At 39.6% G+C, this 13,809-nt stretch overlaps 1 protein-coding gene across 3 annotated transcripts in view; it reads left to right on the top strand.

The window, feature by feature from the left end:
• Positions 1 to 13,809, top strand: part of STXBP4 (syntaxin binding protein 4) — a 165,937-nt gene that overhangs the window by 146,463 nt on the left and 5,665 nt on the right. For 2 of the 3 annotated variants that reach the window (XM_019806273.2, XM_034641789.1), the window contains one exon: positions 9,575 to 13,559. The exons of the other annotated variant lie outside the window; for it this stretch is intronic. In XM_019806273.2, the coding sequence (XP_019661832.1) occupies positions 9,575 to 9,689 (115 nt within the window). In that variant the 3' untranslated portion in view covers positions 9,690 to 13,559. Of the gene's footprint in view, positions 1 to 9,574; positions 13,560 to 13,809 lie in introns of those variants that run through there. 3 annotated transcript variants of the gene reach the window in all.

Below are 13,809 nucleotides of genomic sequence, written 5' to 3'. Positions count from 1 at the left end.
AGTGCTGTATGAGCAACTGTCATTTAAGCAAAAGGCCAGCCAGCTGGCTTAGGTTATTCAGAATGGCAAAGCCCACTGAAATGAATAAAACATCCAGATCTAGACAGCCAACATCAAACTCTTCCCCCCCCCCATTTAACCAATGACAGGTATGACTGAGGCATAAAGCATGTTTTTTAGCATTTTATTGGAATACTAGAAGCAAATCCTCTGGAACTGCAGGAGGTACTTGGGAAATTCATCACCTTTCTGCGGTTATACTTTTATTTAGCCAGATGTGGAATTCTCTCTGTCTCCAGGACCCTTTATTTAAATTAATTAACAAATACTAACTTTTTTGTCAAACACTTTCCCTTCCAAATTCGTTTGCTGTGTTAGTCTGCTAGGACTGCCAAGCCTGTGTGGCTTAAAGAGCAGAAATTTATTTTTTTATAGTTCTGGAGGCCAGAAGTCCAAGGTCAAGATGCCATCAGGATTGATTTCTGGTAAGGCCTTTCTTCCTAGAATGTAGACCTTCTCACTGTGTCCTCACATGGCCTCTTGTCCGTGTGTGCACAGAGAGATCGAGCTCTGGTGTCTCTTCCTCTGCTTACAAGGGCATCAGTCCCATTGGACCCAGGGCCTCACCTCCGTGACCTCATCTAACTTTATCTCCCCAAAGGCCCTATCTCCCAATATAGCCTACATTATGGGTTAGGGCTTCAGTATATGAATTGGATGAGGTAGGGGCATAATTCAGTTCACAACAGTTGCTTCTTTCTTAAACTACTTTCCATAAATTCTCCAGCTCCTTTTTCTTTATCTAATAATCTCCATTACAGTGCAGTATATTGTTTTCCTATACATCTACCAAGTTTTAGGCACATTTGCAAGAATTAATCCAAATCAGTGCCTTTTCCCTTGTGCCCTACTCTTTAGTAGATGAAGCAGCAAAGGGGAGGGGGAGTGTGGCAAGGAGAAAAACGACACCCCCCTCAATGATGTCTTCATGTTAATCTCCACAACATTTGAATACATTAGGTTACATGGTAAAGGGGCGTGAAAGTTGCATGTGGAATTAAGACTGCTAATCAGCTGGTCTTAAAATAAGGAGATTATCCTGGATTATCCAGGTGGGTCCAGTCTAATCACATGAGTCCTTAACAGTGGAAGAGGGAGGCAGACGAAGAGGGTCAGAGAAAGAGAGATGACAGTGGAAGCAGAGACAGGCTATGTTTCTGGCTTTGAAGATGGGGGCCATGAAGCACAGAATGTGGGTGGCCTTTAAGCTGGAAAAGCAAGGAAACAAAATCTCCCCTAGAGCCTCCAGAAAGGAACGTAGCCTTGTCAACACCTTGATTTTAGCCCAGCGAGAGCCATATCGGACTTCTGAGCTACAGAAGTGTAAGCCGGTGAATTTGTGTTGTTTAAAGCCACTTAATTTTATGTAGCAATTTGTTACTGCACCAATAGAAAACTAATACAGGGAGTCAGCGGTGGAAGGGAGAGGGTAATGGTTATGACTTGGACCTACAATTGTCAAGCATGGAACTAGGGTATTTATACATGTTATCTCTTAACAATATTGAGGCAGGTGTTACATGTTTTCTAGATTAGGAAACTGAGATTCGAAGTTTAAGTAACTTTCCCAGAGACACACAGTAACCCAGTTAGTGCATGGGCCATCTGGGATTTCAAACCAGGCCTGCCTAGTCTGTACAAAAGAATAGTAACCCTGGTCTGCATCTAAGCCCTGGTTCTGCTACTGTGTGAACTAAGGGTACTCCGACACCCTTAGCCTTGGTTTCTTCAGTTGTAAAACTTGTAGAGACAAGTTAGGTTTGTGAGCTTTGTATGAAAAGCAAATTGGGAAATCCGTATCAAAAAAACATTGTAAAGTACAAAATGCTTATCCAATGTCAAGTCTGATCCAGCTGCCACATACCTAAACATGCATATCAAATGAATGACCTAGGACAACGAGGGGGCGAGAGGGTCTTCTTAGATCTTACCTGAACTTTGTTACTTAGCATCAGCCTTAACCAGGCGCCTTTATGAAAAATCTGCATCCTTTTGTTGGGTGCTGGATGCCTAGAAACTTGGCTTTCGCTGCATCCTGAGTTCTATCAGAGGCTGAAAATTCCAGGGTAGTAAAATCACTTCAGTAATGGTGAGAGAATTGAGGGGTAGCATGAGCTCTTAGCCATCCCTTACCATCATGTTTATTTGTCTTTGATAGCATTTTATACTCTACCAGTTAACACAAGATTTGTTTAGCTAACAATAGTACTTGTTCGATGTAAACAATTATAACTTAAATCCTGGGATTTGAGTAAGTTTACATATAACTCTGGCTATTTAGCAAATAAACTCTAGTCAGAATTGTTTGGATTATCATAGTGGTTCAGTTATTATCTACCACCAAATTTATGAACAGACCTTTGCAGGTTACTTGGATATTAGAATATGGGTGAAGAGGGTTAGTAGTCCTGGTTATTTGGCGACTTTTAGGTTGTTTAAATCAATTGAATTCTTTCCTGATAAAGTTGAGTCTCTTTATGCATATTTCTTTTTTTTTTTTAAGATTTTTTATTTATTTGACAGAGATAGAGACAGCCAGCTAGAGAGGGAACACAAGCAGGGGGAGTGGGAGAGGAAGAAGCAGGCTCATAGCAGAAGAGCCTGATGTGGGGGCTCGATCCCAGAACGCCAGGATCACGCCCTGAGCTGAAGGCAGACGCTTAACCGCTGTGCCACCCAGGCGCCCCTCTTTATGCATATTTCTGAATCACTTAAGAGTGAGGCTACTGCATTATCACATCTGAAGATAGTTTTATCTGATCCTCAATCATAAATAAGCTAGTCTACCACTTTTGAGCATTTTTTACTTGTACTATAATAATAATACCAGTGAAAAGTGTGGTGGATCCATGCATCATACATTTATTGACCCTCATTTTCTGTGAGCCTGACACCGAGAGTGTAAAGACGTGTAGAATGCTCTGCCCTCCAGAAGTTAACAGCCTGGTGGGCAAAAAGCCAGACATATTAAGAATTCATTTTCATGATGTGAAAAGTGTAAGACTTCTGGGGCAGCAGGCTTCATGCCAGTACATTTTATTCCTAGTTAATAAAAATATGAGTTTTGTGGCAAGTGCTTTAAAAGATGCTTTAGACAATATAATCTGTGATCAGTCAACCCATCCTAAATTACCTCATTTTGTAAGACTGAAGAGCCCTTTTAGAAAAGTGATCATTTGCCCCATCCCAGAATCACCCTCCAGATTGTTGTTGAAACCCACCCAGATAACAGAGCCTCAGAGAGGAGTTTAACAGAATGGCTACATTCTCAGAAGTCAGATTTGAGTCCAGATCCAGGCTCTAACAAGAGTTTTATGACCTGAAGTAAGTTATTTTACCTCTCTCGGTATTAGTTTCCTCATATATAACATGAGGATGATAAGTATAACTTTTTCTCTTCTTCAAAATAAACTAAGGTTCTAAAAGATAGTTAAGTCCATTGATTCACAAGTCCAAGATGGCACCACTAGAAATGGTATTGTAGAGTTGATGAGAGAACTCTAAAGGTGGATGGCATGTTTGGTGTTTACCCCATAATTTTTTACTATAATTAGAAGTTTCTACTTTATAGCACTCACTCTCAAGTGGCTTTTGTACTTATGTATTACGGAGTTGGTAATACTTGGATAGAACATGTCAAGGCTATGGAGATGGTGGGGGAGGGAACCTCTCAGAGTCCCATCCAGTTTTGTGATTTTAGAATGTTCAATTCTTCTCTTGATAAAATATGTACATTCATATTCTTACATTTTTAGTGTAGTCCACTTAACTTTGATGGAAAATTATATTAGAATAAGTATAAACTTAGTTGGAATTTTGTTTCAAATCATTTTAGTTTTTTTAAGGTTTCAAATTTGGTAATTTAGAAAAATGTACTTAATCAGATGTTTATTAAACTTATTTTATTGGATAAAAAAGTGAAACATCTGAACATTACAAATTAAAGTATCTTCTATATTTAATGCACCTGTATTCATAAGCGAGAATTTAAGGTGGGAACTGGCGGTGGTCTAGCAAAGTTGTTTCTAATTAAATTTAGTTTTCATTAATCTATATTCTGACAGTCTTTTGATTATTGACCCATTTAAAGTAGCATGAAAATATATATGTATTGCCTGTCTTCTGTATTTTAGAAAGCCAACCTCTTTAGTTTGGAGAAGTTGTATTTACTGGGGAAGTAACCGTCATGGCTTCATCTTGAAATACTCTCTTGCTTGATGATGATTTAGAATGACATCAACTGCTGTAACAAACCACCACCTTTCAGTGGCTTAATGCTCACATACCTACAGTCAGTGCAGAGCTTCCTGGTTGATGAGTGGCTTTTCTTCTCTTTGACTGGTGACTTTGGTACCCCAGCTCCTCCTAGCTCATGGCTCCACATCCCCTAAGCCCTCAGAGTCCTCAGCCTTCAGTTAGCAGATGAGGAGTAAGAGTAGAGAAGGCTCTCCAGTTTCTTAAAAAACCCCGGCCCACAAGAGATAAGCATCAATTCTCTCACCTTCCACTGGCAGAAACTAGCCACATGCTCACATAAGGATAGCTGAGACAGGTAGTCTCTGTCTGGACAGCTACCTCCTAGTAACAACTCTGTGATACGGAAGGGAGAACATAAAGTTTGGCGGGCACTGCCAAAGGGTACATGAGAATGTACAAATACACCAACTTGAAAATTCTGTGTTTATTGATATCTAATAGTCCAGTGTATATAAGTACCAGTGGGATATATTCTTTGAGGCCTTCTGTATTCTTTAATCCTACCACAATGAAAAACAGCATCAATTTTTAAGAGTTGTCCGAAGTGGTGATCTGTGACTGTAAAACGGTTTCTTTGTGTCAGCTCTGGACCTGGGATGTTTTGGTTCTGTACAGTAATTGACAGCAATCTAAACCTGTGTTTATGATTTAAAGGATGTAGTTTATATTTTTCATATTTTTATCAGGAATTTTCTTTTTTGTCTTCATCTTTTACAAGTCTAATGACAGCAATTTTTTCCAATATTATGCATAAGTAATATATTACTATATAACTTTAGATTCTTAAAATAATGTGATACCTAAGATGTAAAGGTTTTTTAATTAATCAAATTTTTCCATTTTCAAAAGATATGTACTTTTTATATAAATTGCCATAAATATGTAGTGAAAAGAAATTTGTCTTGAAGACCATAAGGATTTGGATGGGATCCTGCTAATATTTGGTCAGAGTCCCACTGGATTTCCAAATGTTTAATTACAAAATACGGGAACTGTTTTGTGATATTTACAGAGTTAATTACTGAAAAATATCCTTTTGATTTTAGGGATGTATTTCCAAAATTATGTAAGAGGGAACTCCTTATATGTAGTGGTAACAAACAGCTTGTAATTTTCTCTTAAATGTGTTTTGGAATAAATTCTTCATATTACTAATTCCCAGTCACTCTCATAACCAGTGTCTGGGAAGATTACGTGCTCCCTCACCAAGGTTTGGTGACTTTTTAATAATTTTATGGACGTGGTTCACTTCCTGTTCTTACCTTTAAATTTGTTTTCAATTGGAATTCTTTTATACGTATAAATCTTTTATTGTTATTACTACTTGCGGTTTATGGCCAGTTGTAAATTTTTCCAGTAATTCCAAGATACTGATGCCAGAAAAAGATCGAATTAACATATGTTACTTCTCTTTATTTTCTTGTTCATATGAATATTATATGCATAGGATTACCCCCCACCCCCCCCAAAAAAAGGACATTGCAAGTTAATTATTTAGTCACATTATTTTGCAACCTTACCTTAAACATGATAAAGTTATATATGCAATCTTGCTAAATTCACAGTGATATATAAATAGTGCCATTTACAATGGAATTTAACAGAAGAACCTCTTTCATCATCACAGACCATTATTAAGAAGGAATTTCTTCAAAGCTAGTGCACTTTTTGTCTTTAAACCACTTTTCTCTTAAAGGCTGTCCTAAATTTGTATTTTGAAAGAAAGCATTTTGCATGCTAGGAGGTAAGAAACATAAGGAGGGTAATTATAATGGGATTTAAATAATTCACTTACATTTCCTTGCCAATAAAATAAAGCATGTTCTCTTAGGGCTTTTTTTTAATAAGCCCTAAAATATGTCTTTCAATTTACTAATATTATAAAAGAAAAAAACACAACACCATCCTCTTCCTAGATCGAATATTACTGTTTCCCAACAACAGATTTGGCAATCACTCAGAGGCAAGTAGTATTATGCTTTTTAGATTTTCAAATATATCTGAACTGCTGTTGATTGCTCCCCAAATCAGGTCAGATGCACTCTCTGCAGGAACATTTGCCAGAGGTAGTGTATGTTCAAATGGAAGGTTTTTACATTCCATAGTCAGCCTCATTTATTCTCCAGACCTCTAAATTTTTCATACTAAGTAGGAGCATCTCACTTTATGAACCATGGGGTCTTTACTAATTAAACAGAGTCAATAGGGCTGATTTATTCTCTCTTCTCAGTTGAGCTACCAAGCACACAAATCAGAGAGGAAATATCTCTAATACTAGAATGTTCTCCAAGCCAGTAAAGCTGGGATTATCTCATCATACCGATTATGTCAAAGCTCTTTAGGCACAATGTTCACCAGGACATAAAATTGAATGGTATACACACAGCTGACCCTGTTTCAGCATCATAGGAAGAATTCCAAGTTTTTCTTGCAATAATCACAAAGTTCTAATTATCAAAAACAAAAAAAACCCTAAAAACTAGCCATGATCACTTATCGAATATCTACTTTTTGCCAGGCCCTTCACACGCACTACCTGAGTTTTAGCAACTTTGGTTTTTGTTTGTACAAAAGACCTAGGTGTGAAATATGTACTTGAAGCATAGAAACCTTGTGCCTTGGTTGGTTGTTTTGTTTTTGGGGTTTTTTTTCCTAGTTACGTAGCTGTTGTAATTGCACGTTTGGTGTTCTGGGTGTGTGTTTTTTAAACAGATACCGAGAAGTATATTGTGAACAAGCTTAATCAGTTAATATTTTATGGTGTTACTTTCGTATTTGGGAAAAGATCGGATGTAGATTTGTTGATTTTAAAAAAGCACTTAATGAAGTTTCCTGGCAAGGATGAGCTTCTAGTGGAACTTTCTGATAGCCATTTTTCAGAGTGAATAACTACATTTTTTCCTCAGGCATTTTGTTTTTGCTTAGTTTACATTATAAATTTAATGGATTGTCCATATCTAGGCAGTTTTCATAGTTTAAGCTTAAGAACATTATTTTTCAAAAAGCCTACTAGGAAAGCATGCACCTGAACTTGTCCCTCAGGTGGTTGTTCCTGTTTGCCTTCCTTCCCACTCTCCCTAATTAGGAGACCTTGTTGGGGAGGGAGGATTTATAATAATTTAAAGTCTCTTCTTTGGACTAAGATATTATAAATGTTCTGGTAAACATCAAAGTAAATATACCAAGATTTTGTCTCATCAAGTTTTTCCTTTTAGTTTTAAACAGGTGCTTTGTACAGAATGATGTGTCCTCATTTCACCTTGCAGCGGCATCCTGGCCCTCTGATGTTTAAAACCACTTTCAATTTAGGCAGACTTCCAGCTTTCCCTACCCCCCGCCCCCAAGACCTTGAAATGAAGTTAACCTGTGCAGAATCCAATGCTTTAGTAAGTTTAGCCTCCATAATAAGAAATTCTGTTAAACTAGAAACCATTTTAAAGAGATAATAGTAATATGGATTACTGTCAAGAGAATAATGATTCTTTGTACCACTTAGCCACACTCTGTGCTTTTGAAATTACGAAGATGTTTGGACCTCACCACCTTCACCTTGATTCTTAAAACAACTTAAATTTGTTTACCCCATCATGAAACTATCAGTGATCTTCCATGGAAAGATGAATTTTAATATTTAAACGTAGGAGTTGAGTAATTTGTATTGGGGGATATGCATAGAATTTGGGATAGAGGGTCAAAAACAAACCAAATCACCACTGACAGTGTAACTGCCCATTTGTACTAAGTCCAACATTTTCAGATATTGTCATCAACAGCCAATAAAGTAAGTGCATTTTTGGGATAGTTCCCAAATTGTGCCCTGTGGAATACTCCTCCCATGTGTGTTAACAGGGGCATGTTAGTTTGAATAATACTGCATACTGCTGGAAAGCCATAGCACATGTTAATACAGTTAAGGCTTAGGGAAATCCTGCGGTAAAGAAACCTGTTTAGCTCTGTTTAACCTAGTGCATCTCAAACTTACTCAACCAGTGAATTATCTTCTTTCATAAAAGTTACTAAAAACCCTTTAAAAACACACTTTGGAAATGTTATTCTGTGATGTAGGAGAAACTTTTAGACACACCCCCCATCTTATTTGATCCTCCCAAGGGCCAGCCCTCAGACAGACTCGATCTAAGACATGATACTACTTTCCATGGTTGAGTTTGCATAGGATAGGGGTGGGGAAGACTGATCTAGATGGATGAAGGCAGTGGGGTAAGCCAGTGCAAGAAAGAGCATCCAGGAAGAAGAAACAAATCAGCTGCCTGTCCAACACTCAGGAGCTGGGCAGAGAGTGGTGGATTTGGGAGATTCATTCAGCTAAAGGCTGAGCATTGGATACCAGGTCTGAAAAACACCATCCACCAGCTGGGGCACAGGTGGTAAGATTTCAGCGCTCTCTGAACGTGCCCTGTACCTGTTGTACATCCTTCCTTACCTCTGCTTCTTCCTCCCCGAAATGCCTCATCATTCGTTCTGAGCGCATGTTAAGCACCATAAATTCAGACAAGAAACACAGTTCCTGTCCTCAAGCAGCTTCTTATGCAGTAACTTCCTCCTTCTTTACTGAAGATAAACAGGCCCTTATGATAGAGTGTAATAAGAGGTAGGATCAGGAGCACAGATCGGAGGAAGTTTGAGGGAGATTGATTCTTTGAAATTAGTAGGAGTTAACTAGGTAAACAAAATGGGAGGGAGGAAGACTGTAGCAGAGAAGAAAGTATTGTTGAGGCAGGTAAAAAAAAAAAAAACCAAGGTATTTCATACTACGGACTATGTATTTGATCCAGGAGGCATGGGTTGGCACTGAATTTTTAGCAGGTGAGCAATGGTGTATGATTTGTCATTTAGAAAGAGCCCTTGGCTGGAGTAGAGATTGAATTAACAAAGAACCAGAACAGGCAGAGAGACAAGCAATTTCAGTGACTCAGGCTATGGCACCGGAAGAGAGGGAGTAAAATACCCCACAGATGTTTCAGTAAGACAGTCCCAGGACTTACTGACTAGAATGTCAGGTAAGGAAAAGCAAGGAGTTGAAGATGACACATTCTCCTACCTTCCTTTTTACCAAAGAAGAAAGAAAGAAATGGGCTTGGTTGAACCTTAAAACCTATCCAAGACTTTTTAAAACTAGTGGATGGAGTTCCAGTTGCTTCCAGAGAGGAAGCTGTGTCCCTGGGACCAGGACTTGCATGGATGGGTAGAAGGACAGACAGTCTTCCAGATTATAATTGCATTCCTTGTTCTTCTCAAGTCACGTAACGCAGACGACATCCTGGATCCATCCTGTGATGAGTGCACTGAACCTGTCCTGCTCAGAGGAGAACGAAGAGGAATGTTCCAGAGAACTTACCGATCAGAAGAGTTGACGGTCTCCCATAAGAAGCTGAGCTCCATGGTCTTCTAACATCTCATTCTACATGGATGACCCCCAACACACAATGGTCTAAAATAGGAGCAAAACACACACTACTTACTGAGGTTCTGTAATAGAGACTCTGGATTTAGGCTACTTTGTAAAATTTTTTTCTTTGCTTATGATGAGAATTTTTTTCTTTTATTGAAGTGTAATTAACATATGGTGTCATATTAGTTTCAGGTGTACAATATAGCGACTCAGCAATTCTATACACTGTTCACTGCTCATCGCGATAAGGGTACTTTTAATCCCCCTTACCTATTTCGTCCATCTCCCTACCCACCTCCCCTCTGGCAACCACCCTCTTGTTCTGTGTATTCAACAGTCTATTTTTTTGTTTTGTCTCTCTTTTCCTTTGTTCGTTTGGTTTGTTTCTTAAATTCCACGTATGAGTGAGAGCGTATGGTATGGTAAAACCTTTTGCTATAAGTGTATACATTTATGAGATCAATTACCACTACACTAGTTCTTTAAGAATCATCTAGTTGCATTTTTTGAAATCACATATAATTAGATTTTATAATATGTATATTTTTTTCATATACAATTAGATTTGTAATTTTATATATAGTTCTTTATAGAGTATCAGATACCACGATTTTTATAATTAAGACTTACAGGAAAATTATGTGAACGCAGTGAAGCACTTCATTTATTTGGTAAGTCACTAACCTTTTATATTAGTATCTTAGGAAAGTGATCTGAGCAAGCTTTTGGGGGTTTCTTAAGGATCACATGTGGACAACTATCTCATAGGCTATGGAATATAGTTTACATGTGTATGGGGCGCTCTCATTTACCAAATGCTTCTCAGACCCTGTTTTGTTTAAACCACACAACATGCCTGTGAGGCAGATCCTGTGGGTATTTTTATTCTTGTTTTTCAGTTGGGGAAATAGTGGTTCAGGGAAAAGAAGCACCTTGTCCCAGGGCTGAGAGTCACACCTGTCTTCTGATTCCGCGTCCAGCCCCCTTTCCACTGCACCCCGCTGTCCCTGCAGAGGGAGGTCATAGCCCAACACGCAGGCCACCGCGGTTCTGTTGACACAGCTGAGCTCCACAGTTGTGCGCTCCAGCGGCCACAGAGATTCAGAGGCCCCTCTGCAGTCAGACGGGGCCCCCACATAACCCCACTGTTTTCCTAAAAACCCCTCCCCCCTCCCCCCCAACATTCACCAAGTCATGGCTTGGCCCCATGATGCCCTTCCAACAGTCTTCTTTGAGCAGCTCACATTTTCCTACAGTAAAGGACTGGCTCCCATCAGGGGGCCGCTCTGCTTAGGCTGCCCTTGCCAGAGGGGACAGTTGTGGGTTGCTGATGAGAAGAGGAGCGTCTGGAATCTCCTCTGCTATCAGGACTCATCCGTGAACTTTCCTGCTGGGAGTTCAAGACTGGCCTCATGATTGCTGCTATCACCCTCCAAGCTGGTTACACTTTTCATCTTAAGCTATTTTATTGTAAGGGTGCCACTAGACAGTTCCTGGAAGGAAAGAGCCATTGACATGGAGGGCTTAAGATTTTCTCTTAAGTTTAATGATTTAAACCTGGGGCTGGGGATTGGCGTGGAGCGGGGAGGAAGTCATTTTAAATGTCCTGGGCGTTAGTTGGGTACCAACTGAATGATAAAAAGGGATTTATTCATATCCAATATTATGATATTGTTAGGTAATATACTTAGTAAGAAAGTGAGTAAGAATCCTTAATTAATCAGAACACCCTGTTCCCAGACCATGCCTGGGAAGACCGAGAAGTTACTGTTTGTCACCGTGGTCTCTTCTAACCACTTCCTCCCTCCTCCTCCTCCTTGTCCTCTTCATTCCCTCCCCACCTCTGAAAAACAAGTAGGAGAAAGGAACCCCAACCTTGAGGATCATGTGATTCTGTGATTTTCAAACATCTTTTGGAGAAAAAGACTCATTTTCAAATGAATTCTTAGGCAGAATCCCAATATATGTAACAGGTTTTGTTTTGTTTTTAATATTGTTGCTCTGCTTGAAACAAGAGATGCCTGAGGCCCAATTGTAAGAATCCCCAATTGTAACCATTTTATAGATAGTCAACTGAGATCCTAAGAGGTCACAGAGTGGGTTAGTGCCCAGTCAAAATGGGACCTAGATCCTAGAGTCTCCTACTCTACTAAGTTTCATATGGCACGTAATATAGATGCATATTGTAAATGTAGGTCTATATTATGCTCACCTATTCAATCCTGAATATATATCGGATTTATAATTTACATCTTGAGTAATAGCATAAAGTCAAATCCAGGCTGATAGGCAGTCATTAGCCCCGAGAAAAGTTTCAGAATGGCTGAAGAAAACTCGTGTTTCTCCTGAGAGCTACGTGAATATTAGCAAGCTCCAGGGAGACAAGTTTTGAGAGAAGTCCCTGAGGGAGCTCTTTCCTTGTGTCCCCCAGAGGTGAGTGAGATTCTCAAACACCCAAAGTTACTTTTATAAGCTAGTGTCTATAATTGTGAAAGTGCGGGCTTTTTGTTGTCGTGAAATTAATGGTATGAAATTTCCCTCCCCCTACTGGGAGTGTTTTTCTGATTTGTTTTTAAGTGAAGAAAACACAGAAGCAACTCCAGAGTCGCTTGAAATCAAGGTCCTCAGGCATGCATTTTACTGACAGACACTGTCACAGGCACAAGACTGCTGTTTTGTGCCACTTTCTTCCTTGCTTCCTCATGGAATACCTCATGGAAAAGAGCTATGAAAATTGTAACGATATTCTTTGTTGAGCATTTTGTGCCATACATTGAGATGGGCAGTTTGCATAGATTACTTCATTATCTTCTTAAAACAACCCCATGAGGTAGAAACTATAATGATCCCCATTTTGTAAAGAAGAAATTTGGGATCGGAGGGAGTTGCTAATCTTTGCCTAAGGGTCACAGGGTACCTCCATGTGGAAGGTAGGGTTCAAGGCAGGTGTGGCACAGCCGGTTCTCTTAAACCACTCTGCAGAGCTGCTTAGATCCATTGTGTGTGACGCTGCCGGCAGAGCTAGGTCTGTGGGTCAGTTCTTCAAAGGGCAGATTCCAGTTCCGTGCAATCAGGAAGTTTCTGGGAGTTAGGGCTCCCCAGGAAAGAATTCCCCCGGAGGAAGCAAAAGCACTGTCCCAGGAAGTGTTCAATCAGAACTCCTTACGGGAATGGTACTGAGGAGGTTCAGGGTCTGAACTGGCATGTCTGAGATTTCTTCCTCTTTATGCTTCTATGACCTCCAAACCAACTGATAAATGCCCCCAAGAGACACTCAAAGAAACATGGTGGGGACTCATTAAGAATCCTTAGCCAGTGCAGGTTGAACCCCCAGATTATTTTTTGGTGAGTTGATACTTATCTGGCCAGTCTTTCTTTAATATAAATCAACCCTATGGGTGTGATAAACTTCTCTGTTGACCCACTGGCTCTGATTCTAGGGTTAGAAAATCTCAGTGTTCTTACGTCCTTCCACCTCACCTCATGGAAGAGTGACCAGGGTTGGTCATCTTTACTCCTTTATTCTCAGGGTACGTACTGAGCATCAACAGTGTGCCAAGCATAGTGTGAGGCACTGTAGCAAAGTAGGACAAAATAACCATTTCCTGGGTCCTCTTATTCTTGGTTAAAAAGTAAAAAGCTTCTCAGGTGGCCAGAGTTGGAACAGCTACTCTTTAACTTCTGGATGTTAAAAATAACCTATTTCCATTGAAAAATCAAGAAGTGGGGCTCCTGGGTGGCACAGCGGTTAGGCGTCTGCCTTCGGCTCAGGGCGTGATCCCGGCGTTCTGGGATCGAGCCCCACGTCAGGCATCTCCTCTATGAGCCTGCTTCTTCCTCTCCCACTCCACCTGCTTGTGTTCCCTCTCTCGCTGGCTGTCTCTATCTCTGTCGAAATCTTTCAATAAATAAATAAATAAATAAATAAATAAATAAATAAATAAATAAAATGTCTGTATAAAATAACAGTACCCAGATAACTCATAGTTTCTGCAGCCATCAGTTTGTTGATGAGTCCTTAAGCTGTTACAGGTTGTCTTCTGTTACAAACAACGTCATAGAGAACATTCTTACATTCATTA

The sequence above is a fragment of the Ailuropoda melanoleuca genome, chromosome 13 (assembly GCF_002007445.2).
Source record: "Ailuropoda melanoleuca isolate Jingjing chromosome 13, ASM200744v2, whole genome shotgun sequence".
In the NCBI taxonomy this organism is placed as follows: domain Eukaryota; kingdom Metazoa; phylum Chordata; class Mammalia; order Carnivora; family Ursidae; genus Ailuropoda; species Ailuropoda melanoleuca.
This window is presented reverse-complemented; position numbering and strand designations above follow the sequence as displayed.